General features: G+C 45.7%; 1 protein-coding gene across 3 annotated transcripts in view; it reads right to left on the bottom strand.

Moving 5' to 3' along the window:
- Positions 1-23,278: 23,278 nt before the first annotated feature.
- ANAPC11 (anaphase promoting complex subunit 11) overlaps positions 23,279-23,894 on the bottom strand; it is a 75,481-nt gene continuing 74,865 nt past the window's right edge. For all 3 annotated transcript variants that reach the window (XM_078653804.1, XM_078653801.1, XM_078653802.1), the window contains exon 3: positions 23,279-23,820. In XM_078653804.1, the coding sequence (XP_078509930.1) occupies positions 23,675-23,820 (146 nt within the window). In that variant the 3' untranslated portion in view covers positions 23,279-23,674. The remainder of the gene's footprint in view (positions 23,821-23,894) is intronic.

Raw genomic sequence — 23,894 nt, forward strand, 5'->3', positions numbered from 1 at the left:
AGAAATAGCATCATCAGCAAAATGTTAAATATTTTGACCCTTATCTAAACACTGAACTAAACGGAGATGTTAGTCTGGAGGGACTAAGTGCCATTTTACTGCAGCACAAACTGGGTAAAAAATACTTTGAGGTTTGTAGTGTCGCATGCCAGCAAAAGCTTAACGGATGTCGAAAAGAAATACTCACAGCCGGAGAAGGAAAGCTTGGCAGTAGTCTGGGTGTGCAAGCACCATCTTGATTTCTTATGCGGAAAACCGTATGTGATAGTCACAGATCCGCAAGTACTAACAACAATTTTTGGAAATCCAAAGGTAAAAGACCCCTTGGTATTGAAAGATGGAGTATAAGATTAAAGGATTACGATTTTAAGATTGTTCACAAGCCTGGAAAAGAATACATCCAGCTGATTATTTGTCAAGACATCCATGAGTGTTCTAATCCCACCCTTTTGATAGATAGAGATATTTATAATCTAAGAGGGAGCAACGCCTGTGGTTTGGGGATTCTAGACAAACCGACTAAAAGCTGTCTGTATAGAGGGAAAGGGAATAGAGAGAGGCCCGCCAGGAACATTATTAACAATACTTGTACTAGTAGGGCATCACAAGGACAGACTATCATATTGGGTCCAGCCCCACAGAATTCCCTGGACCAACACAGTAATACTCCTTGCCTCAACGGCGAGTCATTTAGAGGTATTCTACTAAATGCTAGATCCATAAGCAAACACAAATACGAGGTGGAATGCCTGATCCAAATAGCAAACCCGGATCTTGTGTTTCTCACAGAAACTTGGGCCAATGAGTCATCGGAACCAGATTGGAACGTAGCAGTTCTTCCACGCTACCTAGTTGCACATATGAATAGGGCTGAAACTAAAGGAGGAGGGATAGCCATTATTTATCAATCTTGCTTTTCAGTTCGGATTTTGCCACAATCCTCGCTACAGGCTGAGGCACTGCCCTTTAACATTAGAAATAATAACTTCGAACTTTTTCAGGGGCTACTAATCTACTGACCACCAGGGGTCCGACCACCATTCTCTAGCTCGCTCCAGACATTTCTGGAGTCTTGCTTGGACACTTCAACATTTACTGTTTTGGGGGATTTTAACTTTCATTTGGAGGCTAATAACCCGGATACATCTCACTTGTTGGACAATCTTGCAAGTTATAGTTTGAGTCAGCTTATTGCTGAGCCGACACATGTGGCTGACCATACGTTGGATGGCATTTTTACCAACAACAAACATCTTAAGATAGTCAGCGTGCAACCTTTACCATGGTCGGATCACTCTGCAATACATTTCTGTATAAACCATTCCCCTATTATTAGGGGTCTTAGGGAAATGTCAGGTATATTTAAATCTCGTCCTTGGAAGTCCATCCAAAAGGGAGATCTGGCAACCACATTGGCGAATAATACCCTGGTGGTGACTCTTGACCCTAATACCTCAGTCGGAAACTTTGACAGCTGGCTTAGTTCAGCAGTAATTGTCTTAGTCCTGGGAACCACCAAACAACTCCATAATAAACGTGTTAGCTCACCTTGGTATACGACTGAGCTACGGCAAATTAAAATAACTTGTAGACGCAGGGAGCGTATTTGGAGATCAGATTATAATGCTGATTATAAAAAAGACTATAATTGCGCCTTAGTAGATTATAAGGCAGCCATAAAATTTGCCAAATCAGTCTACTTCACGGAAAAAATCCTGGAGGTAAAAAATTCCTCTAAGGCGCTGTGACAGCGTTATCAAAATGTCCGGGTGACAGAGCATTTCTGCCGGACCAAAATTTTGTGGAACAGATGGCCGTGTTCTTTTAGAATAAAGTTCAAGTGGTATATGATGGGCTATCCACTGCTGCTTGTGTCTCAAAAACGAATAGTGTAGATTCCGTGGATCACCGGGCAACTCTGCCAAGGTTGTCATATTTTTCCACACTGGAGAAGGCTAAAGTTACCAACCTGTTGTTAAATACTAAATCAGGATCACCTCTGGACCCATGTTCCCCTTCTATAATTCATCTGGTATCGGAAGAAGTAAGTTCCACCTTGACTCCTTTATTAAATTCGATCATCACCTCTGGGGAGTTTCCCTCTTTGTGGAAAAAGGCATGCATTAGACCGATCATAAAAAAGGCCTCCTTAGACCCCTCAGAGCCAAAACATTACCGCCCAATCTCCTGTCTTCCATTACCATCAAAAATCTTGGAGAAAGCCATGAACCTAGAACTGACAGAATACCTATATAGTAGTAACATTCTTTTTTTTTTTTTTTTTTTTAAAAACCTTTATTGAACAACGAAAGCTCACAAATACTGGCCTACAACCACACGGGCTGGCCAGAACAGAATGGTCAAATAACCAGCGTACAAAAAGAAGTTCTGCACAGAATATAACATCAGGAGCACTGGTGAAGCAATAAAAACCATCGAGCGTTCAGCAAGAGCAGGATAATAAAGGTTAATTTTCTAGCACGGGGAGGGGACCAAAGAAATAACGGGCCGTATATGAGAGTACAAGGGAGGGACCGTGGCAAGCCGCCATTTTATAGACACAACGTAAGGAAATGAAACCATATAATCAAATCTAGCAAAGGACAGAAACAGAATCAGACCATCAAATAGCGACAGTGGCAACAGTCAATCGAGCTCACTCACCTCCGCCCCTACCCGAACAAAGAAGACGTGGTCAAAAAGCCCCATCACAAAGACTACGCAATACGCACCCCAACGGAAAAAGGGAACCTCCATAAAGGAGGAAGGGAAAGAGGGAGAAAAAGACAACAAAAGGAACACCCGCCAGATCATGCACCCCCAGGGGGAAAAACAGGACAATAAAACCGGCATGCGATGTAACAGAAACACGATACCAGAATAGGCAGCGAACCACAATCAGCCACACACCGGAAGAAGGACAGAAAACCCCCGGGGGAGATACGAGGTGACAGAGTCCCGAAAAAGTGAATACACAAGAGCCATAGAACAAAAAAGGGGAAAATAAGGGGGGAAAAAGACCCCCCGACACAAACAGACCCCCCCCACCCACCCTTAAGCCCACCCTGCACCCCTGCAGAAGGCTACGGCCTACCCCCCCCGCAGCGTGCCTGTCGCCCTAAGTAGAACCCGAAATATAGTGGAGCAAGAAAAGTTGGAATTAAAAGACAAAAAAAAAAGGGGTGGGGAAGGAAGGGAAGGAAAGAAGGGAGTAAAGACATACAAACATACACACGGGGGAGGGCCAAAGACAGGAGTAAACGCACCCATCCACCCGCCCGGGTTAAAGGTCCAAGTCCTCGGGAAGCCAAAGAGTATCAGGCCAAAGTCCAGGAGCACTAACCAGGTACACAGAACCATATCAGGACACAGAGATCATCCAAGCCGTTCATGAGCTACCGCATATAAGAGTTAGTTTTCATCAGCCCTGACCCTTTTTATCCAAAGCAATAAGGGTCCGATCCAACGAGGACCCTGCCAGAAAGAACAGAAGGCAGGCAGCAGGAGAGTCCAACGGCAGTCCAAAAAAGTCACAGGAAGAATAGCACGGAAGATCCAGGAAAATCACAGATTGTAGCAAACGATGCAGGCACAGTTCCAAGGATATATCCATAAAAACCGACCCATCCGGGCCGGCACAGGAGACGTCATCGGGCGGTGGTGATTGAGAGGGACCAGGAGAATCATGAAAGTCCGGCAAAACAAAATCCAGCTCCCGGGCCAAGGGCAGAGGAGGCAGCACAGGAGGAGAAGGCGCCATCAGGTTACGCACCTCCGGGGCGGCAGCCGGGACCGAGTCCGCCAGGAGAGTACCAGCCACACCCCGCGATATCAATGCCTCATCCGGTCGTGGGGGCCCGGGAGGCCCGCAGTGAGGAACCGTCTCCGGAGCCAGGAGTGGCGCGGCCACCGAGAGCCGCCAGGATAGCAGGATGTTGAAGATCCCCTTAAGTGCAGGAAAACCTTCACAGTATCCGACTCCCGGGCCTTGCGGCGGGCCCCCAGTGCTCGTCCGGGCCCGGCCCAAACAATTGGGGTTGGTCGCCATCTTGAGAGCCCGAACAGGCCGCGCGGCCAACAACCTCCGCCGGGGCGGCAGTCAAGCAGATGAAGTCCCGCCGACAGGCAGAAGAACACCCCGGACAGGAAGGGGGGGCCACCAGAAGAAGGGGATTCGCCGGCGCCCCAATGTCGCCAGTCCCGATCTCCGAGTCCGGGCGGCAAAGAACAAAATGGCCGGACCGGAGAACAAAGGGGGAGGAAGCTGAACAAACGAGGAACCCCAATAATGAAGGGCAGCGTCACCATCCAAGGCCGCCGCCACACAGGAGTCTCTCAGCCAGGAACCTCCGGTTCACACGAACAGCGGCCCTCTGATCACCTCAAGTGCGCCCCGAAGGGCAAGCCCGCAGGCTGCATCCGGCCCAGGAGCCGGGACGAAGAACCAGGCCAGTCCGCTCTCGAGTCCCGGGAATGGTCGGGGGCACCGCACCGGACCCACAGCAGCCAGGACAACCGGAACAAGCGGTAAGTGCCTGCAGTGCGTCGTAGTAGTACTACACAGCAAGGAGGGCTTCCCGGGGCAGGATAAATGCAGGATAAATGTGAAAAACACAGGCGGGCGAACGGAGCCGAGCTAAAGCGCGGCCATCTCGGTCGCGAGCTAGGCTCCTCCCCAGTAGTAACATTCTTGACTCCACACAACATGGCTTTCGCTCGCGGCACTCCACTGAGTCAGCTTTAATCATGGCCACAGAGGAGATCCGTAAAGTGATGGATGGGGGAGGCAGAGCTGCACTCATCCTGTTAGATCTGACTGCAGCTTTTGATACTGTAAATCATGTAGTATTGCTGCGTCGATTAAGGGAAGCAGGTATAGAAGATGTGGCTCTGACTCTACTAACATCGTTTCTAACCTCACGAGAACAACTAATCCACTGGAATGGCTTGCAATCGGGAATCTTCCATCTCCCTTGTGGAGTCTCTCAGGGCTCGGCCTTGTCTCCGACATTATTTAATTTAGATGTCAGTCCTCTGGCTCGGGTAATCAAAGAGCACGGTATAATGTTGGTTTCGTACGCTGACGACACTCAACTAGTGGGGCTTACAGCTGAGAGATTTTGGAATTGCCTCACAGATGTAATGACCTGGATGAATTCAACTTTTTAAAGATAAATACAGAAAAAACTGAGGTCCTAGAGTTTGGGCAACTACCCTCGGTATGGAGCCAAGCCTGGTGGACTCCTGAAGCAGGCACCTGTCCAGTCCCCGTGCCCAAGGTTAGGAACTTGGGATTTGTGCTTGACAAGGACCTTAAACTTGCCTCACAAATAAATCAAGTTTCCTCAGCATGCTTTTTAACCTTAAAAATGTAAAAGAAAATTCTGCCCTTCATTCCTCTGTCAGTTCGAAAAACAGTGGTCGGAGCCCTGGTTCTGTCAAGAATCGATTATTGTAACGCCCTATACTTAGTTTTTGGTAAGGGACAGACCAAAAAACTCCAATCGCTCCAGAAGGCAGCGGCTCAGGTTTTACTTGGCCTACCCAAATATCACTCAACATCTGCAGTGATTAACCACTTCGACGCTCATGACGAGCTCAGCTCGTCATGAGTTACGCCTCTCGTACACATGACGAGCTGAGCTCGTCATGAACCGCTGTTTTTTTTAAAACTCAGCGCACCGCGGGAATCTGCACCGCAAGCATGCGGTTAAGGAGTTACACTGGCTCCCAGTCCATCAAGAGTGACCTTTAAAGCCCTATGCCTACTGCACAAGGCTATATATGGAGGAGGGGCTGGGGATATTAAAACTTTGTTCTCGGTATACCAGCCCCAACGCTCTCTCAGGTCAGACAATACAGGAATGGTTTGTGTCCCAATACAAAAAGAGTTACATGGGGAGGAACGGGGTTCTCCTACCAAGCGTCCTTCTTATGGAACTCCCTCCCCGTGACAATCAGGTTAGAATCCAATAGGGCCGTTTTTAGAAAAATGATAAAGACCTGGCTCTTCTTAAGGCCTTAAGATCTGTTGCTGTCTGCATCATATTTACTCAGCGCCAAGACGCCTCGGCATAATAGCGCTTTATTAGTATCTCAGTCAGTCAGTCAGATGACATAAGTGAAAAATAAACTGATGAAATTGAAGAATATGTACATTTTGTAATTAAATCAGTGGTCCTGAGGCAATTTCAGAGGAAGAATTGACCTATGAATCTGACAATGACAACACTCTTACATAAGTGAAATGAATAATAAGGCTTAACAAATCGAAACATGGTGTCACTAGCTTTCTTCATAGAGGAAACAGAATGGTTATCCTGCATGCTTTGCAAAAACATCTGATTAATATGGTACATGAAAGTCACAGAGGGATATCAACGAAAAAACTGTTACGTGAAAAAGTGTGGTTCCCAAGACATGATAGCCAAGTGGAAGAAATTATAAACGCTTTTCATCTTTGTCAATGTTACTACTAAGAAAATACATTTTGATGAGTTACACGTGCCTACACTGTCAGATGCTATATGGTCTGAGCTAGCATGTAATTGTTATGGCCCATTGGATTCTGGACAATATCTTTTTGTCATAATTAATGAGCACTCAAGAATCCAGATTGTGAAAATGGGGTCATCTACATCTACGTCAGTGATACTCCCTGTACTTGATGATATTTTTTCTACATGGGGTAAACCGACAGTATTAAGGACAGACAATGGTCCACCTTTTAACAGAATTGAATTTGACAAATTTCTTGTGTATATGGGAGTGATACATAGGAAAATTACTCCACTGTAATAACAGGATAATAATGGGATAGTAGAAAGGGTAATGGCTACTATAAAAAAAACGTCTGTTCAAAGAGCCAAGCTGTCAGAAAGTTCTGCTAATCAAGCGTTATGTCATGTTCTATGAGATTACATAAATACACCTCATGAGTCAACTGGAAAATGTCCTTCAGAGTTGTTATTTGGACAAACACGTTAGCCGCAAGTGACTTTGAAATCCCCTAAGGAAAATGAACAAATTGCAAAGAAAGATGAGATGATGAAAAGAAAAATGAAGCAATATGCAGATCAAAGGAAACATGGTCAAGCAAGAAATTATCAGGTTTGAGATTTTGTTTTAGTAAGACAGAACCAGGAACCAAAATCCAAGAGCAGATTTCATTCATCTCCATTGGAAATAACAAAGGTAAAGGGGTTAGCAATCACTGTGCAAAATGGACACCAAACAATAGTAAGACACAAAGCACATTTCAAAAAGTGTATTACTCCAATGCAAGAACAACAAAATATAAAAGAGAATGATTATGTTTTTTTCAGGACAGGAAGGAAACTCAAGAAACCTCAAAGACTTATTGAACAATGCTAAAATAATTATTCATTGTTTTTTTTATTGTTTTTTATTTTGACTAAGTAATTATTTCTGTGTTAAGCTAGAAAAAGGATGTACTGATGTCATGTAAAGTTTAGAATGTAGCACGTAGGCATGGCCACATATAGAATGTTAGGGTTTGATATAAAAAAAAGGAGTTAAACGACCGAAGCTCAGGTGCAGATCAGAAAGAGCTGCTCCAGTGTGCCGATAAGAAACATTTTGGAACTATAAATCTGGCTCAGCGTTATCAAAGGGAGGTTCGGCCATGTGTGACTCAGAGGCCTGGACTGGCCTGGTGAATCTGTCAGTTCACCCCTGGGGATGTTGCAACACCAGTTTATCCGTCCCAATGGGGCCGCCAATGTCACACCCACAGACTGTCTACAATGGAAGGAGGGGAACAGAGATATGGTCAAATCTTTACGCATTTTGATACTCTCTCTGCCACAGTCACTCAAGGCCACCCTGGCCGGTCTGTTTCTTCCGTGGTGTCTAGTAGGTGGTGGTCAATGTACGAGAGCCAATGTGTATGATAGAGTCCTATACCTTCCATCAAAGACAGTTAGTAAGTGACAGTCGGGGAAATTCCACCATCTCTGTGGGCGCCAAGGCTGCATTGGTTCCCCACATGATCAGGGAGTCCCAGGGGCAGTTAGGCCAGCCCAGTCGCTACCACCACCAATCCGCTCATTCTGCAGGGGAAGCTTTGGTACCTTCCTCAGTTCATGGAGTGTCCCCCATCGAACAACGTGTGGCCTCAGTAGGCAAAATCAACACAGGCACTCTCTCCGGGCTGGGGACTACACACTGTCCAATGTCCAAACAATGTTGATGAAGAAACTTTGCCTTCACTAAGTGGGTAGCCTAAACCACCTTCTGTATGAAAGCTGATGCACCCCCCACGGGGCTCGTCTCCTGTCTATATTGTATTTTTGTAAACTTTTTTTTAGAGTTTTAAATAGCGCAAACTAGACCCGAGTCGGGTATCTGAGTGCTTTACATGAGCATCAGGTTCGTTTCAGATGTACACATTCATTTTTTTTGTTAGGAACAGGGAGATTAAGTGATTTGCCCAGAATCACAGGATGTTGAGCGTCGTCGCAGAGACTCAAACCCGGTTCCCCAGCTTCGCGGTCGACCGCTCTAGCCGTAATTGCATTTATATAGCGCTTACTACCTCTGATGAGGCGCGAAATCGCTTTTTCCGCGAGTAGCACGCTACTCCGGAACCCAAGAAGTATTAGTGCTGAACTAGTATAGTGAAATATGGAAGTAGTTTGAGTGCTGGATAGGTTAGTCAGTTATTTGGATTCAGAAGGATAGCGGAGGGATAGATGAGGGAAAAAGGTTTGCATTTATATAGCGCTTGTTACCCCTGATCGGCTGTTGAAGTGCTTTTTTTTTTGGGCGAGTAGCACGCTACTCCGGAACCCAAGAAGTATTAGTGCTGAATTATTATAGAGAAATATGAAATTAATTTGAGTGGTGGATAGTAGTCAGTTATTTTGATTGAGAAGGATAGCGGAGGGATAGAAGAGGGAAAAAAGGTTTGATGGAATGACCGGTGAGGATCCACAAGATATTAAACAAGCAGCCCGTTATTTCCACTAATCCACTGTTTATGAATTTGAAACTATAAAATATCCAGATTTGTAGGGTATGCTGGGATTTGTAAAAAAAATTAAACACAAGGGAGCTTGTCAACAAGATAAATCGGGGGTGCTGCCCATGATATCTTTGTAAATTATGCAGCTGGTTTTCAAGATGGTGCAGGCCGACAACTGGAGCCAATGGAGTTCCTTCAGGATGGAGTTGATGTGATCATATTATTTCATGCTCTGGATGAGAAATGCTGTAGAGTGTAGGATACCTTTAACAGGAGCCAGTGTGGAGACTGGTAGGCCTTGGAGCGGGGCATTATCACCATCCAGATGCGAGATCACAAGGGTTCTGAAGTCACTTTCTATGAGAAACGGTTTTGCTTTCTTTAGAAAAGAGAGGTGGTACCAGGCCGCCTTTTTTTGGCAGTATCTTCCTTGAGGGTGACATTCAGTGAATGTGGAGGTACAAAGTCATCAAGGTTCATGCAATTGGGTGCAGTTTGGTCTGTTTCAGGTTTGTAGTAATTGGCAAATAACTGGAATTTGGTCTTGTTTGACAATATGCATCATCCAACACTCTATAGTCAAGAACTCCCAAGAAAAACCGGTTTCCTTAGGGTCTTGTTTGATGTGATGGAAAGGCAGAGTCTTCTCATCCTTTTTTCAATGTACAGTCTCATAATAAATTCTTGATGTCTTTTGCCAGTCTTCGGCATCCACACCGCTATCCCAGCACTCTACAGCTGCACCTCATCATGATCTTTTAATCAGCTCTCCATACTAAATTTTCAATATCATCTTTTGTATTTAGAATGCTTGTGGCACAAAGTTTCTTTTTTGCTTCTAAGCCCAACAGCACAAATGGGAATCTGAAGCTGGCAACCACGTACTATGGCACGGTGGTTTAAACTTGACCTCCTAGTGGTACATCACAACTCTGTCTATGGATTTTCAAAAGAAAAAAAAATAAAGGTTACAGAAGACATTTTCTGACCAAATCACTTGATGGCTAAATAATGCACAGCACGTGACTGCATAGCAGATTTTCCTGTCAAAAACAAATATGGCCATTTAGATTGCAACCATGTTCAAAGATCTCGCCAACTGCATCTCCTTTACCTAGACCTCTGCTTATGTTATGCTTTGATGCTTTCGCTTTAACCTTCTCTAGTTGGGTAAATAGACCGTTCATGTGATTTAAAACAATGGCTTCGAACTTCCACAATGATTACATTTTACCTCACACTTAAAGAGGGAGCATTTGCCCTTTATAATGCCAAGCTGCTTTAGGCAAAGACCTTTAGTCCTATGGTGTCCAGCTTCTAGGATTCTCTCACCAGCAGTGAGGAGGTAAAATACGTCTGCTTCATCTTTGTTGAACAAATATAGACCACCAGAATCCCCAGCAGGGGATGAAACGACAAAAACTTTGAATGAGTGGGTGAAGGAAAGAAGATGCCAGCATGTAACTGGTGTGAAATATGGATTTTCTCACTCTGCCAAACTGAAGAAGGGTAATACTTCTATTATCCTGCCCCATCAGCGCTGATTTAGCTCCAGCCCTGAGCCTGTTCGCACTGTGCCTACCTGTGGCCAGCGTGCTGCGGGCGCCTGGCGGTCGAATTGCTGTGGGGCTGCTCCCAGACCTGGGCCTGCTGCTCGAGCCCTTGCCGCACTACACCCCGCCTACTCTGGCCTCTGGTGGCCGAATGGTGCATGCGACCCGCCGCGGGGCGGGACTCCGGAAGACGACCCATGTGGAGCGGGCTAGATTATAACAAAGGGGTTCTGCCCACATCACCCTCCCATACCGGAGCAGGGGTCATCAAAAAGATGAGAAAGTAGAAAAAAACGGTATAAAGGGATAAATTTCACATTTAATGTTTGGAATCAAGAAAAATTTAAATTATCTTGTTCTATACAACTTAATGTAACCACAACTAATTAAACAAAATTTATATGGACATATAAACGTATCACAAGAACAAGTGGCGCACAGAATTAATCAATGGAAACACAAATCACAAATTATACATATATACAATAATTATATACAACATATACAATACACAAACATTATATAAACAACGGCGTACCCTAAGCGAGGTAATAGAAACCTTTCTAAAAATAATATTAGAGTATTCGGGAATGCCTTGGGGCTGTTTTTCATTGGTTCCATCTAAACAGCCTTAAGTGCAATTCCGACAAGTCCGAAGTACTTTTCTTTGGGTGTGACACCGAACCTGACTGGCAGACTTGGTGGCCACGGGATATGTTCCCTCCATCCTGCTCCTCTCAGGTTGCAAAGAATCTAGGGGTGAAGTTGGATAACAGGTTAACCCTGAAATCTCAGATCCTGGGGGTGTCGGGCATGTGCTTTGGCATCCTTAGGATGCTGCGGAGGTTCCTTCCTCTGTTATCCGTGGAACATAGGACGCTGACAGTTCAGGCTCTGATTGGGTCCAGGTTGGATTATTCCAACATTCTCTACCTGGGCCTTCCAGAGTACTTGCTGCAGCGCCTTCAAGTGGTGCAGAACGCCGCGGCCAGGGCAATCTTCGGCCTTAGTAGGCGTTCTAGTGCCTCGGGCTTGCTGGTAACGTTACATTGGTTGCCCATTCGCAAGAGGATCGCCTTTAAGGCTCTGACCTTGGTCTATAAAGCTCTTCACAAGGAGGGAGCTAAGTACCTCCAAAAGAGACTGGTCTTTTATCATCCGACCAGGTCTTTGAGGTCGGAATCCCTGCACCTTGCTGTTGTCCCTCGGGTAAAGAAAGCGCGCCTTGGCGGGCGCTCTTTTGGATTGCTGGCATCTCAGCTATGGAATTTTTTGCCGCTGGCCCTGCGGGGAGCCACTAGCTTGCTGGCTTTTAGGAAGGGCCTTAAAACGTGGCTTTTTATTCAGTAGCCGTTCTCTCTTGAACTCCTGGCTCACTGCTCTTTTAGTCTTTCATTTGGTGTTATGTTATTATGTTGCAGCTGTCTTTTGCCTTCTCCAATAAAAGCGCCGGGACACTCTTTTTTGAGTAGCCGTGCGCTATAAAAATGAACCAATAACATAACATAACATAACATAACATATATATCCACTCCCACTTATGAGTGATATAGATCTGAAAGGAAGTCCTAAATGGCGCCTGAGAAAAGAATTCTCTCACAAAACTACCTAAATAAAGTGCCAGGAGTTGAAACAAGTACAAATAAAGGTAGAGGGACTCCTTCAACACAGAAGTGTCCAATGTGGAGCGGGCGGCACACAGCCACATTATCATTGCAGGGTGAGCTCCACATAGTGACTGAACCGCCCGGCAGGCCCGTGTGGCGGGAGCTAGGGGCTCCCTGCCGATGGACGTGTATACCTCGCCTGTCCGGTGGCCTGGGAGGAGGCTCATACCCACTCTCCCCTGGCAGCTAACGGACTCCTGCGGTGCTCGCATTGATCCGAGCTGTGATCGGGAGGCCGCACTGGCTTTTCGCCAGAAGACGCCATAGCCAGCAGGCGTGGCATCTGTCGATATGGGCCTGGCTGCCGAGGAACGCCGTAACTTGAGCCTATGCGGCACAACTCCTTGTCGTGGACTCCCCCATGGTTAGTGTTGGGGCCCCCATCGTCCTGGCTCTGTCTCAGGGGCTCCGAGCTGCATTTTAGAAGGACTGTGCTTCCACCTGAGACTCCTAACTTTGGAACTAACGAGATGAGATTCTTGGGGCTCCTTGGTGGTCCTCCCCTGCTTCCTGGCAGCTGATATGGAGTTGGTGTGTCCCGGCTCCGGCGGGATGTATCGGCTGAGGGGTCCTTCACGCTGCAGATTCTGCCATTGGGGCCCACCTGCATGCTCTACCACAGAGGCCGGCCACCTTCATCTGGGACCTGAAACCCCCCGTAGTGCAGTAGGACAGTGAAAGCAGAGGGGCTGACTATTGGCTTGCGCTGATCCCCGCGCACAACTATTGCCCTATGATGATCCGGCGAGGGATCGCCCCCCCCACCCCCTTTGCACATCAGGTGGAATGCGTGTGTGGATCGCACACTAGTGATCGACGCCCCTTCACTGCGACCTCTGCGAACTGTCCCCCGCCACTGCTTTGGGTTGCACGGGAGAATCATAATCTGGTGGGGGCACCGTTTAGGGGGGTGGGGAGTCGCATGTGTGCGGAGGCGGCCGGGCTAAGTCCTGGTGCAACTTGTGTGTGGGCTGATTGTCCACCTGCCTTTCTGCCTGTCTCAGACTGACCGCCTGCAGTGGGGGAGCCCTCTCCACCTCTTGGTCTCCCGGGTGCTCTCGCTGGCACAGATGTGGCGCCGGGGTGCAGGGACCCCGCTCATTGACTCCTACAGACCCTCACTGGCTTGTGACAACCTACTTGTTGCCACTCAACATGACTCGCGACAAGCTACATGGTGCCAAACAAAGCACGCTCGATCACTATGCCGCAGCTGGAATGCAATCGGATGTGATGTTGATCCATCAGGACCTCTGTAAGGCGGTCGACAGGATAACAGAAGCCGAAGCCCGGATCTCCACCACCGAAGATACAGTTGCCTCGCTACATAAGAAGGTGTCCTCCCTGGAATCTATCACTAAGGGGCTTGGACTCAGGGCCGAGGATGCCGAAGGCAGGGCCCGGAAGAACAACCTTTGCCTTGTAGGTTTTCCGGAGGGGTGCAAGGATAATATTGTGGAATGATTCCTTACCACGTGGATGCAGAGTTGGATCCCTCAGTCGTCTCTATCCCAATGCTTTCTTATTGAACGCGCACACCGCGCCCTGATGCAGAAGCCTCCACTGGGGGCTAGATTTTGACCCATTATAGCTAACTTCCATGACCGTGATGAAGTCCTCACGCAGGCCAGGTTGGCAGGCAAACTCCAGCATGACTCCCATATTCTCCAGTACAACAGCGCCGGCAGTCATTCACAGCGGCTAAAGCCCGTCTGCGGGAACTCAAGCTCCAGTATGCATTGTTGTTCCCAGCCCTGAGAGTCATATATGAGCTGCGTACGCTCTTTTTTGACACTCCCAAAGAGGTTTTCAGATAAACGACGGACGCTCAAGCCGCATAACCTGCCACGTTTTGAATCAGAGCCGTCCTCTGGCGAGGCCACGCAGAAGCTTCCCAAGGCTAAGGGTAAACTGAATAGACGATCACGCTCAAAGCATTGCTTGAAGTCCCAAGGTGCCTCTAGCTCGCGGGGTGACGGGGGCTTACGTGACTCATCACCAGCACATGGTGGAGAATGAGGTCTGCGGAACATGTCACTGTGAAAACCGGACAAGCTGGTGAACTCTATCTTATTTTCCCTAGCTTGTATCTCTCATTTAGTTATTACAATATCAGTATTGGGGTCTGAGAGCTTTAATTTGTTTGTTTACTATGCTGATGGTATTAAGTATGGGCCTATGTGAGGCCTTCTCCCCATCCCTTTCCTCTCAGCATATGAGAAATTAACGTTTCTTGGGGTCTGTTCTATGGAGAACCGTTGGTATGGGACCGTGCCTTGCCCCAGTTGGGGTAGCGGTACGATGCTCACCGCGACAGATACTTCTATTGTTTTTGAGGTATTGGGTGGGGTGGGGGATGGAAGGGGGGGTGGGTTCTTTGTTTTGGTTGATGTTTTCTGATATTGCCACCAAGTCTTTCGCGCTATGTACTTTGAGAATTGCCAAAGTCATCGACCTTATCAGATGCTTCCATTTATGTCACCATCGTCTATGGCGCAAGATTTAGCCAGGGCAGGAGTAGAGAGCTCTGTATCCTTAGTTGGAATGTCAATGGTCTACTGGATACAATTAAACAGGGTGCTGTGTTGCGCCAGGCAAAGCGGCACACGGCAGGTGTTCTCTTCCTGCAGGAGACCCACTTAGCGGGCACTAAGGCACCTTGTTTGGGGCGGTTTGGCTTCGCACACACCTACCATGCTGGGTTCACTAGGGGCTCCCGGGAAGTTGCAATACTTATACTTCGGCAGTGTCCCATTCGTTCATAGCCACACGTGGCTGGACCCACAGGGTAGATTCATTGTGATCTACGGGTCACTCTATGGAGAGCCAATCGTTTTAGGCAGCGTTTATGCCCCTTACCCGACCAACCTCCCATCGGTGTTAACCATAGTGGGGGGGGGGGGAACTGGAATGATGTTATGTTCGTGGTTCGGATAGATGGCGTGCCACAGCCCGAGTTGCAGAGGCCCAGACTCCAAACTATTCCCCCTGGTCCAGGGCTTGGGGTGGGTCTACACATGGAGGACTTTGCATCATGACACACATGCCTACACTTATTTCTCTAGGCCGCATTATTCCTTTTGCCGTCTAGATTACAATTTGCTCACAGCAACACACATTCATAGACTGGCCGAGGCTGTGATCCTTCCCCGGGGGCACTCCGATCATTCTCTGGTGTCCTGTGTCATGTCCCTAGACCCCAGAAGTTCCATATTTCTGTGGCGTTTGTCGGCGTGGTTATTAAGGGATGAGAAATATAGGGCGCATATGCATACATCTTTAGTGGACTATCTACTACTTAACACAGGAACTGTGGAGTCGTCGGCCACCGTGTGGGAGGCTATGAAACCCACTCTAAGGGGAGCAGATATTGCCTTCTGTACTGCCCTGCGCAAACAGCAACACGATAAGCTGCTTGGAATTGAGGCCTAGCTTCTTGATTTAGAGCGCGCTTGTAGGGATACAGCGGGGCAGGCAGAACGTAGACAATTGTTGACAATGCAGCAGACATACACTAGCGAGCTCCTACATGAAGCCCGCCTTTATTGGCTCGCCACTTGTAGTCGGATCTACCAGTGGGGGACGAGTCCAGCTCTTTGTTGCACCGCCTGTGCCAGCAGACGCTACGCCCTCAGATGCTCCAGAGTATAAATGGCCCTGATGAGACTGTACTTACAGACTCGTTTGCCATCTCCGACAGTTTTGCCTCATTTTACGCAGACCTCTGTGCCCCCCCGAAAGTATTTTCTGCGGCGCTTATACAGACGTTTATCGATTACTTCTCTCCCCGCGCTCTGTCGGACACAGCACGAGAGGCGCTGGACGCTCCCCTGTCAGTGGATGAACTTCTAAAATGTTGTTGTTCCAGAGCGATACATATTCTCATTATGAGATTTGTTGCCCATGATGGAAGTTGGAATAGTTCGTTTTTGTCATGTACTGCTAGGCTAATTTGATTTTACTTCTTTCCAGGACTACATGCTGATTGACTTCATTTGTTTGTACTCCTTTGATATTGCTTACTATACATAAAAATCTTTATTTTTAAACTATTAGGTACTCCCGTGTTGTCTATGCTAGGAAATTTCATTGATTGATGTTGTCTAATGACACTTTGGTGTTTATTCCATAAGGACTATCCCTCCAAATAATCGTATACCAATACAAGTCTTGTTTCAAATCAAATCCCTTGCCTGAACCTAAGTGAGGCAAGAAGATAACAGCCTATGGTGTTGACATAGTCAAAGCGGTCAATTGTACTGGTGTCGACAGCAGGAGGCAACGTTGACAGTACAGTAGTCATCAACAACGTCAAAAGGGTTTCCATCGTTGTTGAAGATCTTTTCTGTTTCAATGATGGTTATTCTTCATAGGAATCAGATTTTTGCACAGGTTTTTGCGTAGCCAAACATTCTCATTTCCTTGAATATTTTTTCTGAGGGAACTCCAGGTTTTCTTCTGTGAAGAGGTGGCTGCTGGGGCTTTGTGAAATAAATCCAATTGCGGAACACATTATAGGTCTCTTTTTTAATGGATGTTCTTTGTGGGGCCCTTTTAACGCTATCATCCTCAGATAAGAGGATGATACCATTACAAGCAGGGCATTTCTTACCGTTAGACATGGCCGTCTCTGTTGGGTCATCCCCAAATGTTTGTCTTCATCGATGTGTTTTATGAACCCATTTTTGTTGGCTTTTAGGAATCTATGTATTTTACCACTGCTACCCAGTGCTACTGTATTGCTGAAGGACTGCCACTCTGCTGGTCTCCTGCTTTGCTGAGCTGACCTGCTACCCTCCTGCCTGTGTGAGAAGGGCTAAATCTGTATTTCATGAACCCAGATCCCAGAGTGACTTTAAGGGTGAGTTATCTGGCCTCCTGATTTGAAGCCTCAGGGACATAACAGATTTCCAACAACCCTGGAGCTGCATCTGGACTCTGTCATCTGTGAGGCAATCCCACCAGGTAGTGGCAATCCAGCTCTGGACCCTTGGAACCAACACATCTCCCCTGCTGCGTTGAATAGACTCTTTGCAATGACTTGCAACTATGCGGTCACCAACATCGCTTTCGAAACTGCCACTGAGTAAAGCATTCTCGGCGCAGGCCTTTAATTTCTCGACAGCAGTCAACAATGCTAAACTCTACATCATAGCCCCTCAGAAATAGCGCAATTCACTGTTACGGGGGTGACGCTTCCCCAACTCCGGACTTCACATCGCAAGCTCGGTCTACGGGATACTCGACATTGACACAACAGGACCTTGCACTGCAGGCTCACCACATCTCTGAACAGGCGCATTGCTTTGGTTGTGCAACGCATCTTGACACAGATACACCTAATGCTCCGTAAACCAGGATTTAAAGTATTCTGCTCAGCTGGCCTAACTGTGTCCCTGTTGCCAGCCCGCGCTCCATTGCAGTCAGCCTGAATTTGTAACCTTGTCCCTTTCTGGCGCGACCAGATATCCACAGTTGGCGCTTTATGCCTTTTGGTGCTATTATCTCTAAAGAAAGAACAAAGTCAGTACCTCCGGTTCTACTAATTGGATTTTTGTTGTTTTGTTTGTTTTATTTATTAAATTAAGCTCCATTTTACTAACGTGGTGTGGGACCCTTTTGTGTGGTGTGGTGTTTTCACTGTTTTACTGTTTGAAGTGTTGCGCAACTACTTTACACATGGTGACGAATGCAAACAACCCAGCACTGGCTTTTTCACTAGAGGATACTATGTCCGCAACTAACAGATTAAAGGCAGGCAAAGCCCCTGGCCCTGACTGGATTCCGGGAGATTTGTATAAATCAGAACCAATGATATGGGCCCCATATATAAATCTCTTGTCCAACTGTATTGCGGATGGTAGGGACATTCCAGAAACCTAGAGGGGAGCAGAGATAATTACCATCTATAAAAAGGGAGATGCTGCTATCCCCTCCAATTACAGACCCATCAGCTTTATAGGTAACCTACAAATGATGTTTTCTAGGCAAGTCTTAGATAAACTACAATGCTGGATGGATGACCACATGATATTGTCTACTTACCAGGCAGGGTTTCGATCGAAAGTAAGCTAACGACGTGTGAAAACATCTTTGTTAGGTCCCTTATTTCGGCACCTATCACAACTCCTCTAATTCCCCTTTTTTTTTACCTTGGGTTAAAGAGAATTGGTGATCTGGCTGCTCTGAAACCTTTAACCTACTGGGTGCGTCTATGGATAACCCCCAAACTTACTGATTATCGAGACTCTCTGCGGGAGGTTATGAAGATCAATGGTGCATCAACACTACCATGGTTTAAGCACATTGCAGATTGGTGCAAGCAAATGAACATGATGGATTTGTTGGAACATCTGGATAGGACTACAAGAGAGGATCTATTGAGATTAAAACTCAAATACTGGGAGGTGGTGGGAGATCACTACACTAATAAGTTGTCTAGTGGTCAGCTATCTTCCAAATTCTTAGCAATGAAATCATGTCCGCAATTCGAACCATTTTTGGACCAAATTTTGCCCCCCTTGCAAAAAGCTTATTTGTTGCGGCAATTTGCTCTTAAAATTTCCTAAAAAGTAAGGAGGTTGGCTTACTACTAGATTCTTGCCCTGCCTGCACTAATGTTAAGGAAACTGAAGAACACGTTTTATCTTTTTGTCCTAAATACCATCAGTTATGCAGGAGGTGGATAAGACCAATCTGCCTTAACTTAGGAGCTAGGCAACATCAGATTGCGTATAGAATCCTAAAAGCAGATGTATCTGAGCCGATAGTTTTTGCTGTCAGTCGCTTTTTATTTGCCTTCTGGACAATCCGACAGAAGCTTTGATCGCAGATTGCACCGTAATATAAACTGTTTTCATGTCAAATATGCACTTTATGTATTGCGGATTGCTGGATTGTTTTCCTATTATCCTTTTGGGTCTTGCATGCTGTACGGTTTATAGTAGGAAGCATGCCTTACAGCTCTTATTCAATGAATTTTGGTGCATGCTTGGCTGTCATTTTTATGTTCCTCTTTTTAAAATCAATTGGATATGGATTTGTTTTTACACTCTATTAAATTGTAAACAGACATATTTTATCTTTTGTATACTTTGATGGTTTTGTGCAAATAACAGAATAAAGTTATTTGATGATGATGATGACGATGATGATGATGATGACTTTACACATTGCTTTGGAGTTTAACCTAACTGCTCTTTGACAAGCTACAAATGTTCCCATCAGGAATGCGTACTGGACCCAAACAGTGAACAATAGTACCTGGGTATAGCTGGGAGAGGGCCATCTCGCCAGATTGGGAGGGTCGGAGCTGTTCCCTGCCCCACTCACATTTTAAAAGAGCTTCCTCAGCGCACTCACAAAGAACTTGATACCAGGCTTTTGTCACCCCAGACATTTTGGGACCTGGGCAGGGAGGAAGGAAATTCCAGAAGCCTCTGTGGGGGGAAACTGCAGATGTTTCTACCACTTCAAAAATGTGGACCCCCAGACCAACTAACTCTTCAGTATGTTAATACTGATGTCGATGTACTCAATGATACATGTGTGAATAAAAATGAAATTGAATCACTGTTGTTGAAATCACCTTTGATGACCTCTCTATCAATACCGAGTCAGAAATACGTGGTCAGGCAGACCCTGCAACCTAGGTCTGAGGCAAATAATTGACAGATCAGAGGTGGGGTGGCATGTAACCAGAAGAACAAAAGCACGAGAAGGCAAAACCATGATTAGTCCCACAGACAGGCAGTGACATCACAATGGTCTGGTCCGGGGAGATTGGCCCCAATAAAGCGGACATGGCTGTAGGGGCGCATATTCGCAAAACATCATAAAGTTGGCTGCCAAATGACGTTAGGAACACTCAGCCAATCAGGATACAGGACACACAGCACATGCAGTGATCACTGGCCCTCATTGTGTACACGCAAGGTTGTGACCCACCTGCATTTGTCATCAGGTGTGAGTAATTTAGGGCCACATGACTAGGCCACATCACATTCCTCTCCCTAAACAGGATCTATCAATTGTTTTATGAGGCTTCAAGAAACTTAATAAAAGGCGCTCAAAACGATTGTACTCCGAGACAGTCCTCACACCCAACTCTGTATCTGTGCTCCAGGCCGAAGTGTTGGATTGAACCAACTGTTTCTTGGCCTCTTGTCGGTTTTTTCAAGGTAACTTCCTATTCGAGCAACAAGTACACACCTGGACCTGCGGAAGTCTACAGAAAGACTGCCTTGTACTCCAGAGAACTGCCCTGCTGCTTGAGGCCTGCCTAGTTTCTCAGAGGACTTCCCTGCTGCTTGAGGGCCACCTTGCTGCTTGGAAAGAGGACCATCTCCTTGAACCCAGGACTACCAGAGTGACTTCAAGGTTCAGTTGGTTGACATAGTGTTCTGAGCTACAGGGACACAATACACTTCCAGAGGCCTCACTGCCCAGTGACCTGATGCAACTGGCTCTGCTTGGACCTGCCTGATCCCTGCTGAAGTGAGTTGCTGATCCCCAAGAGGTGCCTACCCTTGTCCTAGACCCTTAGCTGCTGAGCTCCTCCTCTGAAATTTTGAAGTTTTGAACACTGCGCACCAGACTTTGAGAAGGTAACTTCTTCAGCTGGATTAACTTGGCCCCTGCATCGGGCTAGCACTCCATTGCAGTCAGCCTTAACTTGTGATTTAGTCACTGTCTAGCACGACCAGATACCCACAGTTAGCACTTTCTTCTTCTTGTCACTATTTTTACTTAAACTTTTAAAACTGCATACCTTCAGTTCTACTGATTGGTTTTTTGTCGTTTTGGTCTCATTTTACTAATACATTTCATTCTATTTTACTAAATTGGTGTGCTTTCACTTTAGTACTGTTTGTGTGTTGCATAAACTCAGAGCCTTTAAATTAAATATGATTGATTTTAGTTCCAAGCTATCAGAGGGTCAAGCACAGATTAAGTTTGTGACTTTTGTAGTTCACCTCGACGAGGATTGTGACTGTTTCTTGAGAGGGGTTTCACACAACTGAATCAATAACCCGATTTCTCACACTTATTATTTTCCAGTAGATATTGTACCAACCTTCTGTCCCTATCTTTCAGAGTTTTAGAATTAAATGTCATACAAATATCACAGTGGGAGGATGAAGGCAGTAAACACATTGGTCATGTGGACCATCAGTATAAATCTTTTTCTGTTCAAGGGTAGAACACAACTTGAATAAAGTTTTTTTTACTCTCCGTCAGTAATGGTGATATATGGTGACAGAGAAAGAAATGGTTTCCCTGGCCCAGAAAATAAGGTTTCAGTCCTAAAAACAACTCGATACTCTGGAAGCTGAAGGCAGGGCTAGCCCAGTTCCAGGGTAGAACAATAACAGGATAAGGTCACTGAGAAGTAGAAGCGGAGCTCTTTCTGGGTAGATATCTTAGCTATGGTGACAGGAGTTCTGACATGTTCACCTCATTGGCTAAAGTTCGGGTTGCTTCAAATAATTTGGATGTGCTATTACACAAACATTGTTGCTAAGGCCTATGGCCATTTCAAATCACTGTTTTGGCATGCAACTGAGCACATTTATCACAGGATAATGAACCGTGGATCACATCCTAACAGCACATGCAAGTGGTGTTAAGGTAAGACACAGACATCTGCATCTTACATCTTAGCCATCAATTAAAACCAGAGGTCTTGGCGTATACAAGCGGCCCCTTTATGGATTTTCTTTTTGTCATTTCCATTTGAGTTGAGCACATCCATTGCTGGGCCAGAACAGTGTGCCACCTAGAACATAAGGGAGCTAATGCTGTTCACAAAAAATACAGATCCAGACTAACACGTGAGGGAGAATTAAAAATAACTCTGCACTGAGAAATAGCCAATAGAAATATCTTGTTATGAAGACACATTTCTGGAACGTCGTTGTGTTTGAGAAGGACATGCTGCACTCTACTATTGTACACAAGTATAAATAATCTATAAACAATTCACCATTACTGAGCTCTTCCTTATTTTAGGGAAGAGCTAAACATTTATCCAGGAACTATTTAAGCAAAGTGTTACGGGCAATAGTAACGGGTATTTAAGGTTAAAATCAGGAGAGTTCATGGTACTAAGACTAAGAGATAAATACATTTTGTATTTCGCTTGTTTAACCCCTAAGCAAAACATAACGTGAAATAAAGTTTGTTTGCAGTGTTAACAGTGGTTATGGCATATCAATTATACTTATTTTTCATTGCTTATAGATTCAAGTCTATCAGTCATGCCCCCAAAGACTTTAACGAAAATAAAGAATCCAATGACAGTCATTAGGTTAATGCTTTGTTGTTTGGATTGGTCCATCCACTACACATTTAATTGAAGAGCTATTAATTTTGCATATCGAAATAAACTGTAGCATTTAACAAAATTGCACTAAAAACACCACCAGAAAAAAAAACTAAACTTGGAGCATCAAAAAAAAAAAAGATATAAATTCTTCAGCATTTTAAGGCCTGGCCACCATACTTTTCCAGTGGTTCAGCATTGAAGAGGAGGCTGCAAGACACCCACTCCCAGAAGTCTCATATGTAGACTACCATGTTACAAATAACGACAGAGGTGCCTAAAGCAAAAAATTGCTTCAATGACCAGCTAGGGACCTGCAATGGCATGGAAAGTGGTGGAGTTCAGCAGGGTTATTTGCGGCAAACGGCACCAAGTGGTAAGTTGGTAGTAATAAGTGGGTAAAACTTGAGAAATATGGAAAACAAAAAATAGGTTTTTCTTGCTTCCATACCAATCAAAAGGTAAGCAATAAACAGAAGAGTGGGGATGCCCCCCACCCTATTTCAAAAGATACATTACAACTAAAACAATGCTCTGGAGTGGCATATGTGAAGTTTAGACCTTCATAAAACACATAAATAAAAACAAATGCAATACACTGCAGGTGATGTATCCATGATTGCCAGAGTTAGCAATGTTACAGGCTTCCTTAATAACTTTAAAGTAGGCTTCTCTTCTTCTCATTCTGAAAACGCAAGTGTACTGAAAGATGTTGTACTAGGATGGTAATCATATTTGACACGAGGAATTATTCGCATACCATTTTTATTCTTTATTTTTCCCATTTTGTCTCTTAACACAAAGTCGTCTGCTGACTTTAAATAGGTCAAAAAATATCCGTGAACAATCGTACTTGCCCCGTAGACACCTGTTAAAAGGCACCACATGAGGGAGGAGCTTGGAGAAAGGTTTTAGGTAAGGGCATTTAGACAAGGGTAGCTGCACTGGATATTGGGAATATCAGAAAAGGTTCAGCCTTGCACGACACAAGTAATTTACTCAACACAAATGGCATCAGCTTGTTTAGCAGGTAATGTCGCCCCCACAGGACTGAATCTGCAGTTCCTGGAAAATACATCTATGACCAACTGCAAATGAAGAAAGAAAGTTCTGGAAAAGGAATTGGATAGAGTTGGAGAAGGGGTCATTCCTTAAACTTCCACTCCTGTCGGCACATGGGGCAGTGTTGTTGTACCTGCTGCGAGTTCAGCCACTTCAGGATGCAGTGCATGTGGAAGCAATGCGAGCACTGGCCCCAGACCAGTGGGCAGTCGTCCCCCGGCACCTTACCTAGGATATAAGGGGAGAGGCACCATTAGACAGGCACAGCTGATGCGGACAAGGCAGGACCCCGTCCTATCGCC

This window comes from Lissotriton helveticus, chromosome 7, assembly GCF_964261635.1.
Source record: "Lissotriton helveticus chromosome 7, aLisHel1.1, whole genome shotgun sequence".
Classification (NCBI taxonomy): Eukaryota; Metazoa; Chordata; class Amphibia; order Caudata; family Salamandridae; genus Lissotriton; species Lissotriton helveticus.